General features: G+C 37.8%; 1 protein-coding gene across 2 annotated transcripts; it reads right to left on the bottom strand.

Annotated features, from left to right (window-relative positions):
* Positions 1–3947: 3947 nt before the first annotated feature.
* Positions 3948–22689, bottom strand: gpat3 (glycerol-3-phosphate acyltransferase 3). 2 transcript variants are annotated; one of them, XM_059358423.1, is made up of 14 exons: positions 22609–22689; positions 20064–20259; positions 19848–19914; positions 15433–15688; positions 13515–13589; positions 12539–12628; positions 12357–12450; positions 12149–12264; positions 10914–10969; positions 10743–10828; positions 8263–8391; positions 7010–7089; positions 5850–5965; positions 3948–5369 (listed from the first exon to the last, which is right to left on the bottom strand). In XM_059358423.1, exons 2-13 carry the CDS (start codon positions 20205–20207, stop codon positions 5854–5856), a joined length of 1305 nt encoding a protein of 434 aa, XP_059214406.1. In that variant the 5' UTR covers positions 20208–20259; positions 22609–22689; the 3' UTR covers positions 3948–5369; positions 5850–5853. The 2 variants fall into 2 exon arrangements, with proteins under 2 accessions (XP_059214406.1, XP_059214405.1); XM_059358422.1 differs by lacking the exon at positions 3948–5369 and having other exon boundaries at positions 5781–5965.
* Positions 22690–23377: the final 688 nt, after the last annotated feature.

Here is a 23377-nt window from a genome sequence, read left to right as displayed (position 1 = left end):
AAACCACTGAGAGTGAGTCACAGAAACCACTGAGAGTCAAAGAAACATCTGAGAATGAGTCACAGAAACCACTGAGAGTCAAAGAAACATCTGAGAATGAGTCACAGAAACCACTGAGAGTGAGTCACAGAAACCACAGTCACAGAAACCACTGAGAGTCACAGAAACCACAGAGAGTCACAGAAACCACAGGAGTCATAGAAACCACTGAGAGAGAGTCACAGAAACCACTGAAAGAGAGTCACAGAAACATTGAGAGTCACAGAAACCACGGAGAGAGTCACAGAAACCACTGAGAGTGAGTTACAGAAACCACTGAGAGAGTCACAGAAACCATTGAGAGTCACAGAAACCATGGAGAGAGTCACAGAAACCAATGAGAGTCAAAGAAACATCTGAGAATGAGTCACAGAAACCACGGAGAGAGTCACAGAAACAACTGAGAGTGAGTTACAGAAACCACTGAGAGAGAGTCACAGAAACCATTGAGAGTCACAGAAACCACGGAGAGAGCCACAGAAACCACCGAGAGTGAGTTACAGTAACCACTGAGAGCGAGTCACAGAAACCATTGAGAGTCACAGAAACCACTTTGAGTCACAGAAACCACTTAGAGAGAGTCACAGAAACCACTGAGAGAGAGAGAGAGTGTCATGGAAACCTTTGAGAGTCACAGCACCTTTGAGAGTCACAGAAACCACACAATGAGTCACAGAAACCACACAATGAGTTACAGAAACCATTGAGAGTGAGTCACAAAACTCAGAGTCAAAGAAACCACTGAGAGAGTCAGAGAAACCACTGAGAGTGAGTCACATAAACCACTGAGAGTCATAGAAACAACTTAGAGTCACAGAATCCACTGAGAGAGTCACAGAAACCACTTAGAGAGTCACCGAAACCACTGGGAGTGAGTCAAGAAATCATAGTCACAGAAACCACAGAGAGTCACAGAAACCACGGAGAGTGAGTCACAAAAATCACAGAGTCACTGAAACCACTGTGAGTCACAGAAACCACTGAGAGTCAAAGAAACCACTGAGAATGAGTCACAGAAACATTGAGAGTCACAGAAACCACGGAGAGAGTCACAGAAACCACTGAGAGTGAGTTACAGAAACCACTGAGAGAGTCACAGAAACCATTGAGAGTCACAGAAACCATGGAGAGAGTCACAGAAACCAATGAGAGTCAAAGAAACATCTGAGAATGAGTCACAGAAACCACGGAGAGAGTCACAGAAACAACTGAGAGTGAGTTACAGAAACCACTGAGAGAGAGTCACAGAAACCATTGAGAGTCACAGAAACCACGGAGAGAGTCACAGAAACCACCGAGAGTGAGTTACAGTAACCACTGAGAGCGAGTCACAGAAACCATTGAGAGTCACAGAAACCACTTTGAGTCACAGAAACCACTTAGAGAGAGTCACAGAAACCACTGAGAGAGAGAGAGAGTGTCATGGAAACCTTTGAGAGTCACAGCACCTTTGAGAGTCACAGAAACCACACAATGAGTCACAGAAACCACACAATGAGTTACAGAAACCATTGAGAGTGAGTCACAAAACTCAGAGTCAAAGAAACCACTGAGAGAGTCAGAGAAACCACTGAGAGTGAGTCACATAAACCACTGAGAGTCATAGAAACAACTTAGAGTCACAGAATCCACTGAGAGAGTCACAGAAACCACTTAGAGAGTCACCGAAACCACTGGGAGTGAGTCAAGAAATCATAGTCACAGAAACCACAGAGAGTCACAGAAACCACGGAGAGTGAGTCACAAAAATCACAGAGTCACTGAAACCACTGTGAGTCACAGAAACCACTGAGAGTCACAGAAACCACGGAGAGTGAGTCACAAAAATCACAGAGTCACTGAAACCACTGTGAGTCACAGAAACCACTGAGAGTCAAAGAAACCACTGAGAATGAGTCACAGAAACCACTGGGAATGAGTCACAGAAACCACTGAGATTGAGTCACAAAAGCCACTAAGAGTGCGTCACAGAAACCACAGAGAGTCATAGAAACAACTTAGAGTCACAGAATCCACTGAGAGAGTCACAGAAACCACTGAAAGTGAGTCACAGAAACAACTTAGAGAGTCACAGAAACCACTGAGAGTCACAGAAACCACTGAGAGAGAGTCATGGAAATCATTGAGAGTCACAGAAACCACAGAGAGTCATAGAAACCACAAAATGAGTCACAGAAACCACTGAGAGTCAAAGAAACCACTGAGATTGAGTCAGAGAAACCACTGAGAGTGAGTCACAGAAACCACTGAGAGTCAAAGAAACCACTGAGAGTGAGTCACAGAAACCACTGAGAGTCAAAGAAACCACTGAGAATGAGTAACAGAAACCACTGAGGTGAGTCAAGAAATCACAGTCACAGAAACCACTGAGAGTCACAGAAACCAGTGAGAGTGAGTCATGTGTTGGTGACAATAACCTGATAGTTTATACAGTTTTATGTTCCCTAAACGTTCCAGACTTCAGGAATATGTAGGATCGGACTGAGGACGATCTATAAAAATGTCGGCCATCTGCTTTTTTTGCTGACGTTTTTATCATAATAAATAATTAATCTCCAGAAAAGAAAATTAATATTGACAAAATAAGAAAAACATATCACGTGAAAATATATATACATATACTGTCTATAAGCCTAAATTAATGACAATAAAATAAAACTTTCAATATAAATAATAAATAACATATGGGTGTTATATATGAGCGTATAAAATACATCTAAACATAAGAAAATAATGATAAATTAATCTAAATAATTGTGTAAAAATGTAACAAAATATATAGAAATTACTATGAAAGAAATATGGGCACAATTCAACAAAATACCTACGTAAACAAAAGTTTATATGAAAACAGTTGCACAGTGCAGCATGAATATAAAATATAATTATATATGAAATATGTTTCTTAAGATAATTAATATATATTAAATATTTTTTTTAAGTTAATGAATATTTTAAATATGTTTTTATAACATTTATGTGAAAAATATTTCTTGAGATAATAAATATGTTTAGTAAGATAATGAATGCTGCAAATCTGAGAGGATGAGGAGTGTGTGTCCTCTGTATCGATCTATGAGCTGCCTCCTCTCCTCCTCCTCCCCTCCTCTCCTCTCCTCTCCTCCTCTCTCCTCTCAACTCCTCTCTCCTCCTCCTGCTGTATTTAAAGCCTCAGGTTGGACTGTCGGTCAGCTTTCTCTCAGAGAGTTTAATGATCATCTGAATGTTTCATGTTCACTCAGTGAATCTGCAGCACATCAGATCAGTGTGTGTGTGTGTGTGTGTGTGTGTGCGTCCTGGGGGCGGGGCTTTATGATGTCGCTCTGAAATCTATGTGAATCACATTAAAGTGGTTATAAAGATGTGCAGACACACACATCACAGTGAACGGTGCCAACAATCCACCTCAACAATCAGGTTACAGAGCAGCTGATCCCATTAATGATTCACATCCTGCTAGTGTGTGTGTGTGTGTGTGTGTGACTGTGTGTGTGTGTGTGTGTGTGTGTGTGCAACAATAACTCTGAGCTATTTCACACTCGCTGCTTTCTTTATTAAAGCGCCGTCACAGTAAACATGTCGCGCCTCCGCTCCGCTGTGCAGCTCACAGGCTGCTCCTCCTCCTCCTCCTCTCTGCTTCTCCTCTCTCCTTCTCTCTGCTCCTCACTACTCCTCTCTGCTCCTCCTCTTCCTGCTCTCTGCTCTTCCATCAATCAGCAGTGGGACACCTTTTATTATTAATAATAACAATATATAGAAATGCCTATTTATTAATAATAGCAATCAGTGGTCAGGTCAAATAGTATTGTGTGACCATATATATATATATGAATATATATATATATATATATATACATATATATATATATATATTATATATATGTATATATATAATCAGAAATACTTTAATTATTCCTCAATACAAATATAATTAAACATAGGCAGAAAAATAACTACTATCGGGCTTCAACTCAGAAATACTCTCCTCACAAGAAATATATATAAACGTCACATTCGATATTATCTTTACTCATTTTAATTAAATCTTGACTGACTGTTTGTGGCATTTTGACTTATGTAACTGAATAAAGTAAACATAATATGTTTACAATGAAACAAACAAAGGTGAAGTGAATATAAATGTTTATGCAGATATGTATTTTGGTTTTCACAGAGATTCAGAAACAGGAAACAGCAGCAACAGAAAATATAAAACATCGGAGATTCTCACACAGATTGTACTCATGATAATAATAATATTAATAATAATAATAGTATAATTCATTCATTCATTCATTCATTAGCCTTAAACAGTAATAATAATAATATAACTAATTTACTCATTATCCTTGAACAGTAATAATAATAATAATAATAATAAACAGCTGTTTGAGTCTGCAGGAGCAGAAATGGAAGAACACGATTATTGTGTTGTCAGACAGCGCCACCTGCTGCTGGAAACACACCACACACACACACACACACACACACACACACACAGTCTGTTGGTCTCTTATCAACACATTAAACCTCAGATTTGTTTTTTTATAATCACTAAGTTCACTCTGAGGTTCGTGTGTCTGTAAAAACATGTTCCAGGACGTCTCATTAGGTTTCCAGGAGTTTCCAGGACCGTAACACTCGTCTTTAAGGTTTATCAGGACAAAGCATCCAGTTTAAAAACAGTAAAATAAGACTTAGAGAGCTCAAAAGAGTCTGAAAGAAGATACAAGTCAGATTGATTGCTGATCAGCCTCATTATTGGTCAGCCTGGTTATTGATCAATCTCATTACTGGTCAGCCTGGTTATTGATCAGCCTGGTTATTGATCAGTCTTATTATTGGTCAGCCTGGTTATTGATCAGCCTGGTTATTGGTCAGCCTGGTTATTGATCAATGTCATTATTGGTCAGCCTGGTTATTGATCAGCCTGGTTATTGATCAGTCTCATTATTGGTCAGCCTGGTTATTGATCAATCTCATTACTGGTCAGCCTGGTTATTGATCAGCCTGGTTATTGATCAGTCTCATTATTGGTCAGCCTGGTTATTGATCAGCCTGGTTATTGGTCAGCCTGGTTATTGATCAATGTCATTATTGGTCAGCCTGGTTATTGATCAGCCTGGTTATTGATCAGTCTCATTATTGGTCAGCCTGGTTATTGATCAGCCTGGTTATTGGTCAGCCTGGTTATTGATCAATGTCATTATTGGTCAGCCTGGTTATTGATCAGCCTGTTTATTGGTCAATCTGGTTATTGATCAGCCTGTTTATTGGTCAGTCTGGTTATTCATCAGCCTGGTTATTGATCAGCCTGGTTATTGATCGGCCTGGTTTTTGATCAGTCTGGTTATTGATCGGCCTGGTTATTGGTCAGCCTGGTTATTGATCAGCCTGGTTGTTGATCAGTCTGGTTACTGATCAGCCTGGTTATTGATCAGTCTGGTTACTGATCGGCCTGGTTATTGGTCAGCCTGGTTATTGATCAGTCTGGTTACCGATCGGCCTGGTTATTGGTCACCCTGGTTATTGATCAGTCTGGTTACTGATCGGCCTGGTTATTGGTCAGCCTGGTTATTGGTCAGCCTGGTTATTGATCAGTCTGGTTACTGATCAGCCTGGTTACTGATCAGCCTGGTTATTGGTCAGCCTGGTTATTGATCAGTCTGGTTATTGATCAGTCTGGTTACTGATCAGCCTGGTTATTGATCAGCCTGGTTATTGATCAGCCAGGTTATTGATCGGCCTGGTTATTGATCAGCCTGGTTATTGATCAGCCTGGTTATTGATCGGCCTGGTTGTTGATCAGCCTGGTTATTGATCGGCCTGGTCGTGTCCGTTGTGTCCAGTGATGATGCTGCTGTACTGTTTCTGCTGCTCCTCTTTGAACGAGTCCTTCACCTTCCCTCTCTTCAGTCCTCCGTCCCTGAAACACACAAACTGCTCTGTGAGATGCACTGAAAGCAGCTTCAAGGAGTTTTTATTCATTGTTTATTGAGGTTATTTATATAAAGACAGGGGTATAAAGTTACAGATCAATCACATCTTGTGTGTCTTTTCTGGTCATTTAACGTCTTTTTGATCGTTTTGTATCTTTCATTGGTAATTTTAACGTCTTTTTGAAAAAAAAATTGTCATTTAGTGTCTTTTTTTCCGTCTCCTGGTGAAAGTCCTGGTTTGTTTGACCCGTCCTCCTCCCCTCCCTCCCTCCCTCCCCAACTGACTCTTTGTGCTTTATACTCCGAATCACTATGGCCACCAGAGGGCGCCACTAACTCCAGACAGAGACATGAAGGATTGGTGATCAGATGCAGCAGGATTGCATATATATATATACATTGTTATATTACTATTTCTCATTTTATAATATCTCATATCCCATACTTTATAATTTATTTATTGCCTTTTCTATTTCCAAGTTATTTTATTTAAAATGAAGTAACTCTGCTGCTATTAATCACACTACTGTCACTTTACTTTGTATTTTGCCTCCATATGGTCTTGTAAAGTTTCTTTTTTATTCTATTTTAATTTTATATCCATCGTATTACTGTTTTTGGTTTCTCTATTTTTCTGCATGAATTAGTGTCCTTGTGCTGCTCAAACAATCAGATGTTTCCTCTGGGGGATCAATAACGTTGATCTTGTGTTAAAATGCTGCCGTCTTTGACTTTCCATCACCACTTTTGTCAGAGTTTTGTTGTTTTCTTAGCTGTGAATTATATTTCTGCAGCTGCTTCTTCCCTTGTTGCACCACAATCGTGTCACAATGCTTTGAGGTGCAAGACGGACAAAAACATCAAATATTCTGAGAAGAGTCTCTCCGTGTGTTTTATTTTATCTGTTTTATATTATTTATATATAAAGAGTTTGGTGTCTGTATTACACTTAATCTGAAGGTGTGAAGTCGAGTTATTTGTACTATTAGAGAGAAGGAGCTGCTGTAGTGGATCACAGTGTGAGGACTCACCAGGCCAGGTCCAGCAGGCCGCCCTGATGAGCGATCGCAGATTTCACTCTGTTAGCAAACTGAGCTGCATCCTCACCGTCCTGCTCACACACACACAGCGCGCACACACACACACACACACACACACACACACACAGTACAGTTACAGTTCTAGACTTTTATATGGTTGACGCTTTTATCCAAAGCACAATTATGGCTAGAAGTGGGAACAACTCAAACATGTCTTTGTGCAGAATAACACAGTTAGAATGACAGAAATCAGAAAAACAGAATTTCTATATAAACATTTTTCAAGTGTCCTGAATGTTGTAAAAACAGTTTTCTCCACATATTGTAGTATCATTTCCAGCCTCTCCTGTCCTCTCCTCTCTGCTCTGTGTAAACAGCCTCTCCTGTCCTCTCCTCTCTGCTCTGTGTAAACAGATTCTCAGTGAATATTTGTCACATGACCGTTGGTCTCAGCAGAACCAATCATGTCTTCACAGTGTCTCTGAGGAGCAGAATTGAATGTTTTTAACATAATCTGGTTAGTGCAAATGCTTTATTTTAAATGACAAATGGAGAATAAAGATACTCTGACACAAATATCAACATTTAACACGAGTTTTGGTCACTTTATAACAGCAACTGTCAGAAAGTTCAAACCAATGGTAACTTGTTGAGTCTGCAGGATGTTTTTAGTCACTGAAGTCCAACTTTAGTTTCACTTCTTCTGTCACGAGTCTGATTCTGAAGCTCAGCGTGATTATTCATGTGACATCATCTGCGGTCAGCTGATAAAACTCTGTTCCAGTTCATTAGTGAAAATACTAAAATGCAAACTATGACTGAAGAGAAGAGGAGAGGAGCTGAGAGGATTTGAAGGTCTCTTTTTTAAAGAAACCTCCAAATCTTCTTTTTATTATTTCAGGCTAATTCTATGTTATTATTATTTTTAATTAATTATTTTAGTGTTTTTATTTCCAAAATATTAATATATCTACCTAATATTCAGTATAAATAATACATTAAAAAAAATGATGACAGGTTATTTGTAATTATTTATTTATTTAAATTACCTAGATTATAGATCATTTTTCCTATTATTATTTTATTTCATTATTTATTTTATTTATTTATTTGAATTTCCTAGATGACAGGTTATTTGTTGTTATTATTATTATTATTAGGTTATTAGAAATTATTATTATTTATTTTATTCATTAATTTATTTAGATTTCCTAGAGGACAGGTGGGGACAGGTAGGTGTCTACCTGTATGGTCATGGGCGGCAGGTACCACACGTTGACCACGATGGCCCAGCTGGTCATCATCCTCAGCAGGTAGCTGACCATGTTGAACTTGGCACTGTTCCAGAAGGCGTCCCCGAAGCGAGCGTCGTACTGACACACACACACACATCAGACACACACACACACACATTTATATATATATATAAATATATATATGTGTGCATATATATATGCAGACGCAAATAATAATAAAAAAAGTAATATAATAAAAAGTAATTCCCGTGCCCCTGAGCAGGACACAGTTCACAGTAAAAATACAGAATGCAGGTTGTTATTCATGTGCAGCTGTTTGTTAAACAGAGAAAACTCTTTATTATTAGTGCATGTCTCCAGCTGTTAATGCCGACTGACAGCTGATCCAGCTGCGATCCGCTGCCGCCGTCATTAGAAAAGGACGTGGCTTCACATGACGCTTCAGAAGGACGTTTCATGTCTCTTAAAACGTTTCCTCTCTCCTCGCTTCGCTTCCTTGCGTCTCTCCATGCATCCCCAGTGGGCGGGACTAAGATGCATGTGAGGGCAGCGGGGATGCGAAATAAGAGACTTGGGAGACACCGGAGAGAGCCATGGAGGTGTGCAAAAAAACGTTTTGAAGGCAGCTTCAGCTCTCGCGTTGTTTTAGATACCCGCTCTATGACTCTACAACCGATCCATGACTCTACAACCGATCCCTGACTCTACAACCGATCTATGACTCTACAACCGATCCATGACTCTACAACCGATCCATGACTCTACAACGATCTATGACTCTACAACGATCCATGACTCTACAACCAACCCATGACTCTACAACCGATCCATGACTCTACAACCGATCCATGACTCTACAACCAACCCATGACTCTACAACCAACCCATGACTCTACAACCGATCCCTGACTCTACAACCAACCCATGACTCTACGACCAACCCATGACTCTACAACCGATCCATGACTCTACAACCGATCCATGACTCTACGACCGATCCATGACTCTACAACCGATCCCTGACTCTACAACCAACCCATGACTCTACAACCGATCCCTGACTCTACAACCAACCCATGACTCTACAACCGATCCCTGACTCTACAACCAACCCATGACTCTACAACCAACCCATGACTCTACAACCAACCCATGACTCTATAACCGATCCCTGACTCTACAACCAACCCATGACTCTACAACGATCCATGACTCTACAACCGATCCCTGACTCTACAACCAACCCATGACTCTACAACCGATCCCTGACTCTACAACCAACCCATGACTCTACAACCGATCCATGACTCTACAACCAACCCATGACTCTACAACGATCTATGACTCTACAACGATCCATGACTCTACAACCAACCCATGACTCTACAACCGATCCATGACTCTACAACCGATCCATGACTCTACAACCAACCCATGACTCTACAACCGATCCATGACTCTACAACCAACCCATGACTCTACAACCAACCCATGACTCTACAACCGATCCCTGACTCTACAACCAACCCATGACTCTACGACCAACCCATGACTCTACAACCGATCCATGACTCTACAACCGATCCATGACTCTACAACCGATCCCTGACTCTACAACCAACCCATGACTCTACAACCGATCCCTGACTCTACAACCAACCCATGACTCTACAACCGATCCCTGACTCTACAACCAACCCATGACTCTACAACCGATCCATGACTCTACAACCAACCCATGACTCTATAACCGATCCCTGACTCTACAACCAACCCATGACTCTACAACGATCCATGACTCTACAACCGATCCCTGACTCTACAACCAACCCATGACTCTACAACCGATCCCTGACTCTACAACCAACCCATGACTCTACAACGATCCATGACTCTACAACCGATCCCTGACTCTACAACCAACCCATGACTCTACAACCGATCCCTGACTCTACAACCAACCCATGACTCTACAACCGATCCATGACTCTACAACCAACCCATGACTCTACAACCAACCCATGACTCTACAACTGATCCCTGACTCTACAACCGATCCCTGACTCTACAACCGATCCCTGACTCTACAACCAACCCATGACTCTACAACCGATCCATGACTCTACAACGATCCATGACTCTACAACCAACCCATGACTCTACAACTGATCCCTGACTCTACAACCGATCCCTGACTCTACAACCGATCCCTGACTCTACAACCGATCCCTGACTCTACAACCGATCCATGACTCTACAACCGATCCATGACTCTACAACTGATTCATCTAGGAGTTCATGGCTGATTTGTATCGATTGAGGAGGCTGCTACTGACGCAGCCATATCTCTCACTTGTTAAACCCAATATCCGGTCGCATCGGTTTATTGTTCACACCCTAATCAGCACGCGGGATTAAAGTGTAACAAGTATTTATTTTAGTTTAGTTTTATAAGAGAGTTAAAGCACCTTGATTGCAACGGGGTAGATGGTCCCTCCAATCTCGAAGCTTCCCTTCTTAAACATCATGACGGACGTGTTGTTGACGCAGGTTCCTATTAAAACAGAGCAGAAGTTATTAAACCATGAAACCATGAAAGCATGAAACCAGCATCACATCATGTGATTATCCGGTCTGACCTTCAGGAAATATCAGGATGGGAAGTTTGGTTTTGGCTGCGACGTGAGCTCTCAGCCTGCAACACAACAGCTTCATTCAGTAAACAGGTTTTATTCATCATTTTTCCCAGTTACCTCCAAGAATTCCCAGTTAAAGTGGGAGCAGTTTATTTCTCTGTATTACAGTCAGACAGCTTCAGTCTGAGGAAAAAAGGAGGAAAGTAGGTAGAAAAAAAAATCCTAGATGACGGCTTATTTGTTAATATTATAATTTATTTTATTCATTTATTTATTTACATTTTCTAGAGGACAGTAGAGGACAGTAGAGGACAGGTGGGGATAGTAGAGGAAAGTAGAGGACAGGTAAGGACTGGTGGGGACAGTAGAGGACAGCTGAAGACGGTAGAGGACAGGGGACTACAGGTGGGGACAGTAGAGTACAGCTAGGGACAGTAGTGGACAGGTGAGGACAGTAGAGGACAGGTGGGGACGGTAGAGTACAGCTAGGGACAGTAGTGGACAGGTGAGGACAGTAGAGGACAGGTGGGGACGGTAGAGTACAGCTAGGGACAGTAGTGGACAGGTGGGGACAGTAGAGGACAGGTGGGGACGGTAGAGTACAGCTAGGGACAGTAGTGGACAGGTGGGGACAGTAGAGGACAGCTGAGGACAATAGAGGACAGCCGGGGACAGTAGAGGACAGGTGGGGACCGTAGAGTACAGCTAGGGACAGTAGTGGACAGGTGAGGACAGTAGAGGACAGGTGGGGACGGTAGAGTACAGCTAGGGACAGTAGTGGACAGGTGGGGACAGTAGAGGACAGGTGGGGACCGTAGAGTACAGCTAGGGACAGTAGTGGACAGGTGGGGACAGTAGAGGACAGCTGAGGACAATAGAGGACAGCTGGGGACATGTGAGGACAGTAGAGGACAGGTGAGGATAGTAGAGGACAGCTGAGGACATGTGGGGACCGTAGAGGACAGGTGAGGATAGTAGAGGACAGGTGTGGACAGTAGAGGACAGGTGGGGGAAAGTAGGTAGAAAAATGTAGCCGTAAAATCCTAAATTTTGTGGCCTCTCGCTCATTCTAATGCCACTATTCCATCATCACTGATATTTATCTCTGATCTTAAAATAAGGAGTCTGGAATTATTATTATTATAAAGGACAATAAAGCTTCCTGTGTGTTTATTCTGCTGACACTTCAATGTGCTCTTATTTTGAAAAGCTGCCTGTAGGTGTGCTTCCTGTCTCACCTGCTGGTCACGGTGTGCCGGTCTTTCATCTCGGACCTCTCGAACCATACATGAGGACACGAGCGGACCATGGACCTCTGGATGACGCCCATCAGCCCACCGTGGATCTGACCCACCTGAGGACACAGAGCAGTGACATCACCACACAGAGCAGTGACATCACCGCACGCCAACAGCTGGCGACCCCTCTGATGATGACATCACTCACCATGGCGTAGCAGCCGTCGTTGGCGAGGATCACCACGTCGATGGGCGTGGTGTGGTTGGCGACACATATTCCTCCTTTCTGAGGTTTGTTCTCTCTGTGGAGGGAAAACACGTGATGCTGTCACGACCTGATGGCGCTCGGCTGTGACCTCAGAGGTAAATTAACCACATGCAACAACCGACCTGTTGTGGTAGCTGACGGTGGCGGACAGTCCGCGGGCGCAGATCCTCCAACACGTCAGGTGGACCAACTCGCTCAGCCAATTCTTCACACTGAGAAGCACACACAGGATATAGATGACATTATATATATTATAAATATTACACATATTATATATATACTACACATTATATATATTACACATATTATACTTCACACTATATATATTACACATAATATACGACACATTATATATTTCACATTTTATACTACATATATATTACACATCTTATACTACACATCATATATACCACACATTTTATACTGCACATTATATATATTACACATATTATACTACAAATTATATATATTACACATATTATACTACACATTATATATATTACACATATTATACTATACATCATATATATTACACGTCTTATACTACACATTATATATATTACACATATTATACTACACATTATATATATTACACATATATATACTACACATCACATATATATTACACATAGTATACGACACATATATTTCACATTTTATACTGCACATATACTACACATATATATTACCCATATTATACTACACGTTATATATATTATACATATTGAATTTATTATTATTATTATTACCAGCTCATTCAGCCAGTTCTTCACACTGAAGAAGTCACATACACAGGATATATTACACATTGTACTACACATTATATATATATTACACATACTACACATTAATAGTTTACACTTTTTGTAAGTTATATATATTATACTACACATATTACATATATAATATTACACATTATATTATACATATTATATATAATATAAATATACTACACTTTATATGCATATTTATATTCATACAACCACACATTATATATTTTATACATATTATACTATATATTCAATTATACATATTAAATAAAATATTGATATTAGCTTTATGGAGCTGTTTCTGAGTTTAGTTTCCGGGTTTGTTTACCTGCTGTCAGGCATCAATCCCACCAGAACCGTCCCGATAACGAGCCACGTCAGGCCGATGATCGCCAGCGTGATCCTGCAGAAACACAACAGGAGGTGAAGGGTTAATCTACTGCATCACAACTGTCTTCTGTCTGTACTGTTGTCCATCAATGTTCATCCATTTGGAAAGTTTAGAGGAGTCATAGGATTGAATTTTATCCCATTCATTTATAAGGAAATCAGACATCTGGTTTGACCCGAGGAACGTGTTTTAAGAGCTCACATTATACATTTTGGTTTTGGTGCACCTTGGGTTTTTGTATATAATATTTCCTTGTATCACTGTTCCTTAGCAGAGTTAGAGTTAGTTTGTGGTCTGGAGACATCTCTCTACTAAAGATTTCCTGTAGTTCTCTGGTATCTGTTCTGGTACTGACAAGGCAGAGTCGTCTGCATAAAGCTTCATTTTAGATCAGGGCTCTGCAACCTTTACTAACAAAAGAGCCATAGTTGCCAAAAAAAAAAAGAAAAAATGTCTGCATTTGAGCAGCAAACCTTATTTTGAGCCAAACAAAGCCGACTAAGTGTAAATTAGCTTACCAACATTACTAATAGGTCATAATGAGCATTTATTAATATGATTTTGTCAGAATGCAGCAAAGATCAAAGTGCAAATGGGGGGCTGGACAGCAAAGAAATATCTCAGGAGATTTGGAATTGAAAGCTTGCCTAGCGAGGAAAAATGAAAACTACTAATTTAGAGATTAAGATGCCAGGCCGTAGACTTTCGTAAGCCATGATGCACATTTTAGTTGACCTAAAATGTAAAGAAATAACTGTTTCCTTGGCCCTCATTTATCAAAAGAGCGTACGACAGAAAGTGAGCGTAAAGTGGCCTTAAGCTCATTTCTACGCAAGGCTTGACATTTATCAATTTGGACGTGAGCGGAGGGTACGATCAGATCTCACATCTGGTCTCAGTTTGTGTACGCAGGTTTGAGTCAGCGTGAAGTCCACACGTCTGAGTCGGAAGATTGATCTTAGACTATTGTAATTGATGCCTGGAGCTAATAAAACTCTGCTATGTTTTGTTTTTAATGGTGACAAACCAAAGCATGTTTAGGCTACATGATTTAAAATAAATGAATAATATCTCTTCATCATAATAATAGAAATATTTGGATATAATATAGGCTATAAGGCTTTATATATCACAATGTATAAATGAAATAGTTTAATGGTCCACTGCTACTCTGCTGACAGCGGCACTGATTTCCTTCCTTTTCACTTTTTATGCTGTTGTGTCGGAGCTGTTGGACCTCATTGTTTCACTTCCTGCCTCCATGAAATTCCTGTTCTTTTGGAATTAAAACTTACTTTAAAACATTTTTTACCTCCTTCAACCAAAAAGCTGTGAAAACTTTAAGTCCGTGCTCTAAATATAAAATATTCACTGAATTTGTTTGAGTTTACAACTATAAGTACTTTTATTTCATGAACTCAGTCGCTGCATATTTCTGTAATATGTCTATTTTGCTCCTATTGTTATTTGTTACGGTGCACTTTGCTAATAAAGCTGACTTTAGGGGGGGGGGGGATCCTCTTTTTGGCCATATTGCGCCCTTTGGTCATTCTCACGCTGTGATTGGAGAGATACGATGGTTTGATAAATCACACGTGAACCATGTTGTAAGACAAAATATACGCTCAGATCTGCGCTCGTTTCTACGCTCGTTTGATAAATTAGGGCCACTGTATATAATTTTCACAGCACAGGGAGCCACTGCAGCTGGCCTGAAGAGCCCGGAGCCTCAGGTTGCCTACCCCTGCTTTAGACGTAATGAGGCCGTCATGGTAACCACATTTATAGGAAACAACAACCAGGCTGTAGTAAACCTGATTCATCCTCTTTATGAGGCCGAGGCTGCCGGACTGACCTGAGGGGGAAGAGGACGCAATAGCGTACGAGGACGCCGAGGCCCCAGATGACGGTGAGGCGCAGGCTGATGTAGCGGAAGTTCTGGTTGGTCCGGGTGAGGAGGTTCCAGGAGGCGAGCTCCTCGGAGGAGAAGCGCTGCGTCACCTGGTCGTCCACGATGCTCTCCAGCCCTCGCTTGTAGAAGTAGAAGACGTCGCTGAGAGAAAACTGGCCAAGCTCCTCCTCCATGGAGCCGCCCGCCCGCTCGATAATCCCTGGGACACACAGAGGGAGGCCACGGCCGGGTCAGAATATATATATATATATATATTACACATATTATACTAGACATTATATAAATTACACATATTATATATAGTACACATATTATGCTACACATTATATATATGTCACACATATATATAATGAAACTAATGGAAATTTAAAAAATCTAGAATTGAAAAATCATTGAACATGTAATACAATTAAAAACGAGAGTGCTTTAAAAAACGATAACTAACTAAAGCTATTCAAAAGATATTTATGTCAATAAAATTAGTCAAATTAATTTAAAAATCACCAATGTTACTAAAATGATTATTAGATAATGAAATTTGATTAATGGGCAATTTGAAAAATATGCATTAATATTTACTTTTTTGTTAATTTAAATAATTTAATATTTTAAAAATATGGCAGCAACATATTCATTATTTTCATTATTTTTTATTTAAACAGTTGATGAATAAATACCTAAATAAATAATAAGCAAATAAATACATTAAATAAACATCAAAAGTAGCTCAACATTCATTAAATTTCTCTTTTTCTCTGACAAGAAAATATCATTTACTGAAAAATGTGAAACAATAATAATACTTTTTTTAAATCTTCCCTTTTGAGAACCTGGAAACAGAAAACATTTTGCATTTTTATGTAAAATGCAATAATTGTTGCAGCTGTCATTTACTGTAAAATTATTGTTATATTTAGGGAAGAATACAATATAATATATATTTATAGATAGTGTATATCACATTTAATTAATATTATATAAGATATAATATTTAATCCACTCATTTGCATGAAATATATTTAGTTGTTTTTCTTGTTTTTACTTTCAGAATGTAAATATTATTCAAGTGAAAAATTGTGTTTTTTTTCTAATATTTTTCTTCTGATTTTATTTATTTATTTTTTATTAGGATTTAAACTTTACCTCTTAGTTACCAGTTACAGTTTCAATCCAAACGTCTGTTTACACAACTAACATGAGATAAAAGTTTATTTATTCACAGAGAACTGTTGCAGCAGAAATTATGAAAGAGTCCAAATAAAGTAAATGTAAAGTGTGAACATGTCGGGACATTCTGTGCAGCACCTCACTCATTAACTATTGATCATAACTAGCTGCTTACAGGTTATTAATGATGCAAAGCTTGTAGAGTTTCCACATGTCGTCTGTATGAAGTGAAGTCTGTAATGAGATTAAAGTGAGCTGCAGCGTTATGTTACAACAGAACAGGAACTTTAACCCTTCACCTGCTGCTTTATTTACCCTGCAGGGTTCTTCACCCTCAGCTCGTCTGCTGCTGTGTGCAACACCATATTTATTATTATTATTATTATTATTATTTATCATAATAATAAAAATAATTGTATACTTATTATTGTTATAATATTGTTATAATAATAATAGTTATTATTATTATTGTTAATATTATTATTATTATTATTATGATCATTCATCTTCTGCTGGATTTTCAGTACTTCATTCATTCAAAAAAGATACATGAAAACATGCAGAATAATCAGGAATGTAGGCTAAATCATCTTTTGTGGAACTTTTTTCCGTTTTCATTAATATGTCCCATAGAAAACAATGAAAAATCAACAAGAAAAGAGGTGATGAACAGCTGACTCTGAGGCTGAGCCAGCGCTCACATGATTCAACAGAAAACCCTAAATAATGCTGTTTTTCAAAATAAAAGCCCCCAATGGTATATGTGTTTTAACAGGGAACCCTGAACAATGCTGTTTTGTTTTGTTTTTTTCAAAATAAAAGCCCACAATGGGATCTGTTTCCTAACAGGAAACACTGAACATTGCTATTTTTCAAAAATAAAAGCCCACAATGGGATCTGTGTCTTAGAAGGAAGTACTGAACAATGCTATTTTTCAAAATGAAAGCCCACAATAGGAAAGGTCTCTTAACAGAAAACCCTGAACAATGCTGTTGTTCAAAATAAAAGCCCAAAGCCTGAATAATGCTGTTTTTCAAACTAAAACCCCATCATGGGGGTCACAGGAATTTTCTTCTGCTTCTTCTTCTTTTTTTTTTTTTTTTAGAAAAGAGTAGTTTCGTAGAATAAAAGTCTGAGAGGAAAATGTGTCTTAACAAACCCTGAACAATGCTTTTTTTTCAAAATAAAAGACCCACCCATCTGCAGTAAAAAGCAGCATTGTCCCTGCAGGTCCTGTTTGGGTCACAATACTTCACGTTCACTTGTATTCAGTCTGCATTAGTGTGTAATGAGAGCCAGACTGCAGCTAGTTAAACACACACACACACACACACACACACCAGTGAACTCTGCTGCTGTTTGACTGCCGTTATGTAATCAGCTGTTGCATCATCATCCTGAGACGAACATGTGTTTCTCATGCTGCATCCTGACACACACACACACACACACACACACACACACACACACACACACACATACACGATGTCACATGACCTCGCTCACACATCGAGACACGCGGCGTCCTGAAACCAGCAGGAAGTTTCAGCTGCTGTTCCACATTCTCAGTCTGTTAAAACGTTTATTTCTTTACTTTATCTGAATTTAAAGCCTGAACACACAGTGGCTGCAAGTCACTGTTTATTATGTTACTGTTTGCTTATTATGGAATTATTTAATTAATTATATTTAACGGGAGTATAAACACAAAGACAGCTCCTCTGGTTCAACAACGTGGAAATGAATCACATTAAACTACAAATAAATACATAAATTAATAAATACATTTAAAAAAATAAATAATAGCAGTGATTAGAAGTGTTTGCAGCAAATCTTTGACATTTTTGGTTAAAAGATTACTATAATGACAAAACTTTTTATAACTTAAATTACCTGAACTTTAAAAGAAAATGTATGAAAAACTATTAATTATATTGAAAATGTAATGGAAAAAATAGTCAAATTAATTAAAATAATTTAAAAATAATTATTTAAAATGACTTAAAAGTTTCTAAAATTATTATGTGATTATTATGATTTGATGCTGAAAATAATCATTTGATTAAATATAATTATTTTATTAAATTTGATTAATTGGCAATTTTAAAAATGTATCTGTTATCTTTTGATATTTTTAATTCATGTGTTTCTTTAAACATTAATTATAATTACTATTTATTTTATGTGGGGGTTTTTTATGTCTAGTGGGGTGGGTGTTGCTCCAGAATATGTTTTAAATTGTACATTAATTTAAATTTAACATTTTTGTTAGCTAAAGTTATTTGTAGTTAGTATATTTTTTCAAATTATAATTTAAAAGAATTTGAAAAATAAAAACACATTTAAATACAATATATTTACAAAATATATATGTTATTATTAATATTATGAATTATTTTAAATTATGTGGGGGTTTTTTCATTTCTAGAGGGGTGGGTGTTGTTCTGGAATATGTTTTAAATTGTTACTTGAATTAAATTATTTTTTTTTAGAAATATCAATATTCAATTTTTTTGTTAACTTAAATTATTTGTAGTTTATAGCTATTTTTTTTAAATCTTTTAATATTTGTAATTTCTTTTAATTTAACTTTTTCTTGTGTTATAGTTGATTATATTTGTTTATATGTTTTTTCCCTATCAATGGGTTGTTTGATGATTTGTCACATTATTATGTCATCTTATATTAATATTATTAATTCATGTGTCTTTTAAATATGCCTTTTTTATTAATAATAATATTATTATTTATTTTAAACATTTTTTTCAAACATGTTGCTCCAGAATATGTTTTAGATTGTTACTTGAATTAATGTTGTTTTTTTAAAGGTATCAATATACATTTTTTTGGTTAGCAAAAAATATTTGAGTTTGTATCTATTTTTTTTTATTTTTTTATTTATAATATTTTAATATTTATGATTTCTTTTAATTTACACAACAATTAAAAACATGTATTTTTGGTAGCTAAAATAATTTGTAGTTTATATCTATTTTTTAAAATCTTGTAATATTTCTTTTTATTTAACTTTTTCATGTGTTATAATAAAAAAATTTATGTTTTTTTCCCTTTCTAGTGTGTTTGTTGAGTCGTTCCATGTTGTTGTTGATCATAATTAAACATCAATCATTAATTTTGTCCCGATGAAGCTCAGATATGATGAAGAGGAGGATGTGTGTTGTTTCCTCACCGTTGGGCAGCGGGACCGGCACGCTGGGCAGCTGCTGCCGGCCTCTCTGGATCCGCAGCGTGGCCCACTGCACACACACACACACACACACACACACACACACACACACACACAGACACACACACACACACACACACACAGTTATTAGAGACGGGACCTCTGACACGTTTCCTCGCTGCTCAACATGTTGAGTAAGACTCTGTGAACTCTGATTACCTCCAGGATCCGGACCAGGACCTGGATGTAGACCCCGGTTACCCCTAGCGACAGGCCGAACATGGCGGGCAGCATGATGAGGACCAGCACCACGAACACCCACAGCTGGAAGACGGCCAGCGCCGCGGCAAACAGGTCGTCCATCACTACGCTGAGCTCACATCATCATCATCATCATCATCAGCTGCATCTTCTTCTGTAGACACACACACACACACACACACACACACACACACACACACGTCCTCTTAGTGTGTCTGTCTCAGCAGACGAGGTACTCAGAGTCCCAGATTCTGCTTTCAGACGTCTTTGTGATGGTTTTCATCTAATTTTAGTCATTTTTTGTCTCTTATTTTTAGTCTCTCTGAGTCTCTCTGTGCTCATCCTGCTTCTATTTTTACTCTTTTTTCTTTTCTATGTGTTCGTTTTGTGGCTCTGTTAGAAAAACAGAAAAAGTAAAATCTAAAGCAATATATAGTAAGCAAATAAATAAAAATAAAATAATAAAAGCAAAGGTAAATATATAAATAGTATAGAGAGTAATAGAGAGTAGTTAAAATTAAAAGTATATATATATATATATATATATACATATACATATACATATACGGTATTATTATTATTAACATTGATATTTATTAATATATATCAAGCAATAAAATGTCAAAAATAGAAATACAAAAACACATTTAAATACAATATAATTACAAAATATAAGATGGAATTTTAAAAAAAATAGCAGTTAAAAAACAGTAAATATAAAAAATATAATAAAACAATACAATTAGAAATTATAAGAATTATCCAAAAATATATATTAAAGAAAAACAAAAGTCATTGTACATTTAATTTTACACATTCAGTGGAACTGAAATGCATTAATAATAACTAAATAATACATAAATAATGCAATAAAATATAACAAAATATAAGACCAATAAAAATACTTATATAAATGTAATTGCCTGGAACTAAAATATGATAATAATAAATATACATGTATAATGGAAAAATAAGAAGCAATAGAATATATATATAATGTATCACTTTTTGAAAATATAATCATGGCTGTGAATATTTCTCAGGGGTTGTTTGTCTCTTTGTGTTAAATTGAGTTAATATAAATGCATCAATAATAATCTAAAATATTATACAAAATAATTCTAGGTCTGATATTTAACATATTTAAGTGAAAGGGGAGAATCTTCTAAATGAGTCATTTTGCTGCTTTGCTGATAAAACTTTGACTGTACTCTGATTACTGTAGTACTTTATATCCAGTACTCTGATTACATTAGTACTTTATATCCTGTACTCTGATTACTGTAGTACTTTATATCCTGTACTCTGATTACTGTAGTACTTTATTACCTGTACTCTGATTACTGTAGAACTTTATATCCTGTACTCTGATTACTGTAGTACTTTATTACCTGTACTCTGATCACTGTAGTACTTTATATCCTGTACCCTGATTACTGTAGTACTTTATTACCTGTACTCTGATCACTGTAGTACTTTATGACCTGTATTCTGAGTCTGATTACTGTAGTACTTTATATCCTGTACTCTGATTACTGTAGTACTTTATATCCTGTACTCTGATCACTGTAGTACTTCATGACCTGTTCTCTGATTACTGTAGTACTTTATGACCTGTATTCTGAGTCTGATTACTGTAATACTTTATATCCTGTACTCTGATTACTGTAATAATCTTTTGTAAAGCACTTTGAGTTGCATTTATATGTATGAAAAGCGCTAATACCGTTTGTTTGATTGATTGATTGAATACTTCATGACCTGTACTCTGATCACTGTAGTACTTTACCTGTATTCTGATTCTGATTACTGTAGTACTTTATTACCTGTACTCTGATCACTGTAGTACTTTATTACCTGTACTCTGATCACTGTAGTACTTTACCTGTATTCTGAGTCTGATTACTGTAGTACTTTATATCCTGTACTCTGATTACTGTAGTACTTCATGACCTGTACTCTGATTACTGTAGTACTTTATTACCTGTACTCTGATTACTGTAGTACTTCATGACCTGTACTCTGATTACTGTAGTACTTTATGACCTGTATTCTGAGTCTGATTACTGTAGTACTTTATTACCTGTACTCTGATTACTGTAGTACTTCATGACCTGTACTCTGAGAGTGATTACTGTAGTACTTTATTACCTGTACTCTGATTACTGTAGTACTTCATGACCTGTACTCTGAGTCTGATTACTGTAGTACTTCATGACCTGTACTCTGATTACTGTAGTACTTTATTACCTGTACTCTAAGGCTGATTACTGTAGTACTTTATTACCTGTACTCTGATAACTGTAGTACTTCATGACCTGTACTCTGATTAGTACTTTCTGTCCTGTATGTGTCGCTGGTCTCAGCAGAGGATCAGCCTCTCGGTCCCGTTAGTTAGTTAGTTAGTTCATGGTTCAGGTTCGGCAGCTTTCTAAAGTCATTAAACACCAGAAAACAGCGACACAAACGACTAAAAACATAAATAAGACGTTATAATAAATACCTGGAGAGCGCGAGGCTGGCAGCAGATGAAATGTCCTGTTTAAACACAGAGAGTGTGTGTAGTGTCCAGACAGGAGGCTGGTTCGAGCCCCTCCCTCCCTCCAGTATTAACCCTTCTGATGCCGGACTGCGGGAGGAAAACGCAGGATCTGACTGCGGCTGTTCGGCGCCTCAATGACGCTCCTGATCCGTCACACTGTCTGCAGACCCGGAGTTTTAGACCCCTTGTGTTTTTCGTCAGCGCCTCCTATTTCATTGGAAAGCATTACAAACTATTGTTAACTAACTTTTGTTTCATGAAACCGAAGCGTGATGACGAATCATTTTAGCATGTTATTTAATTTAACCCTCTATGGTACAGTGTTGCCCTCTGGCAGGTGCCCATTTTTTGTCTGTCAAATTTCTACAATGCATGTTTTTGAGTGATGCATACTTTAAAAAAAAGAGGGAAGAGTATAGAGAACCACTAGCAATGCTTTAATTTGTCACATGACCTCTAGGAGGCCATATTGAAACCCTGGCTGTATCCCTATGTCAAGCATCCTTCCTTAGTAGGATCCTACTAAGGAAGGATGCTTCCTTCAGAGTCGGGTCCTCCAGAGGCGAGGCCACAGTCCTTCCTATCACTGTAATAACGCACAAATGGAGCAGCGGAGCATAATTCACCATGGAAATGTGTTCTGTGAATTTTTAAATTTTATTTTACAGTACAGTACAATAACATTTATTTATAAATAACAATAATGGTTAATATCGGGCTGTCGGTCCTT

Source organism: Centropristis striata, chromosome 19 (assembly GCF_030273125.1).
Source record: "Centropristis striata isolate RG_2023a ecotype Rhode Island chromosome 19, C.striata_1.0, whole genome shotgun sequence".
Classification (NCBI taxonomy): domain Eukaryota; kingdom Metazoa; phylum Chordata; class Actinopteri; order Perciformes; family Serranidae; genus Centropristis; species Centropristis striata.
The sequence above is the reverse complement of the archived record's forward strand: the minus strand, read 5'-3'. Positions and strand labels throughout refer to the sequence as shown.

What these genes read in the sequence shown, in the direction of transcription:
- gpat3 (XM_059358423.1), bottom strand. Translation starts at nt 20,207, where the DNA reads ATGGACGACCTGTTTGCCGCGGCGCTGGCCGTCTTCCAGCTGTGGGTG. An exon ending in TCCTGGTCCGGATCCTGGAG is followed by an intron (nt 19,915 to 20,063) that starts GTAATCAGAGTT and finishes GTGTGTGTGCAG; the next exon opens with TGGGCCACGCTGCGGATCCA. An exon ending in TCTACCCCGTTGCAATCAAG is followed by an intron (nt 8,392 to 10,742) that starts GTGCTTTAACTC and finishes TGTGTGTGTCAG; the next exon opens with TACGACGCTCGCTTCGGGGA.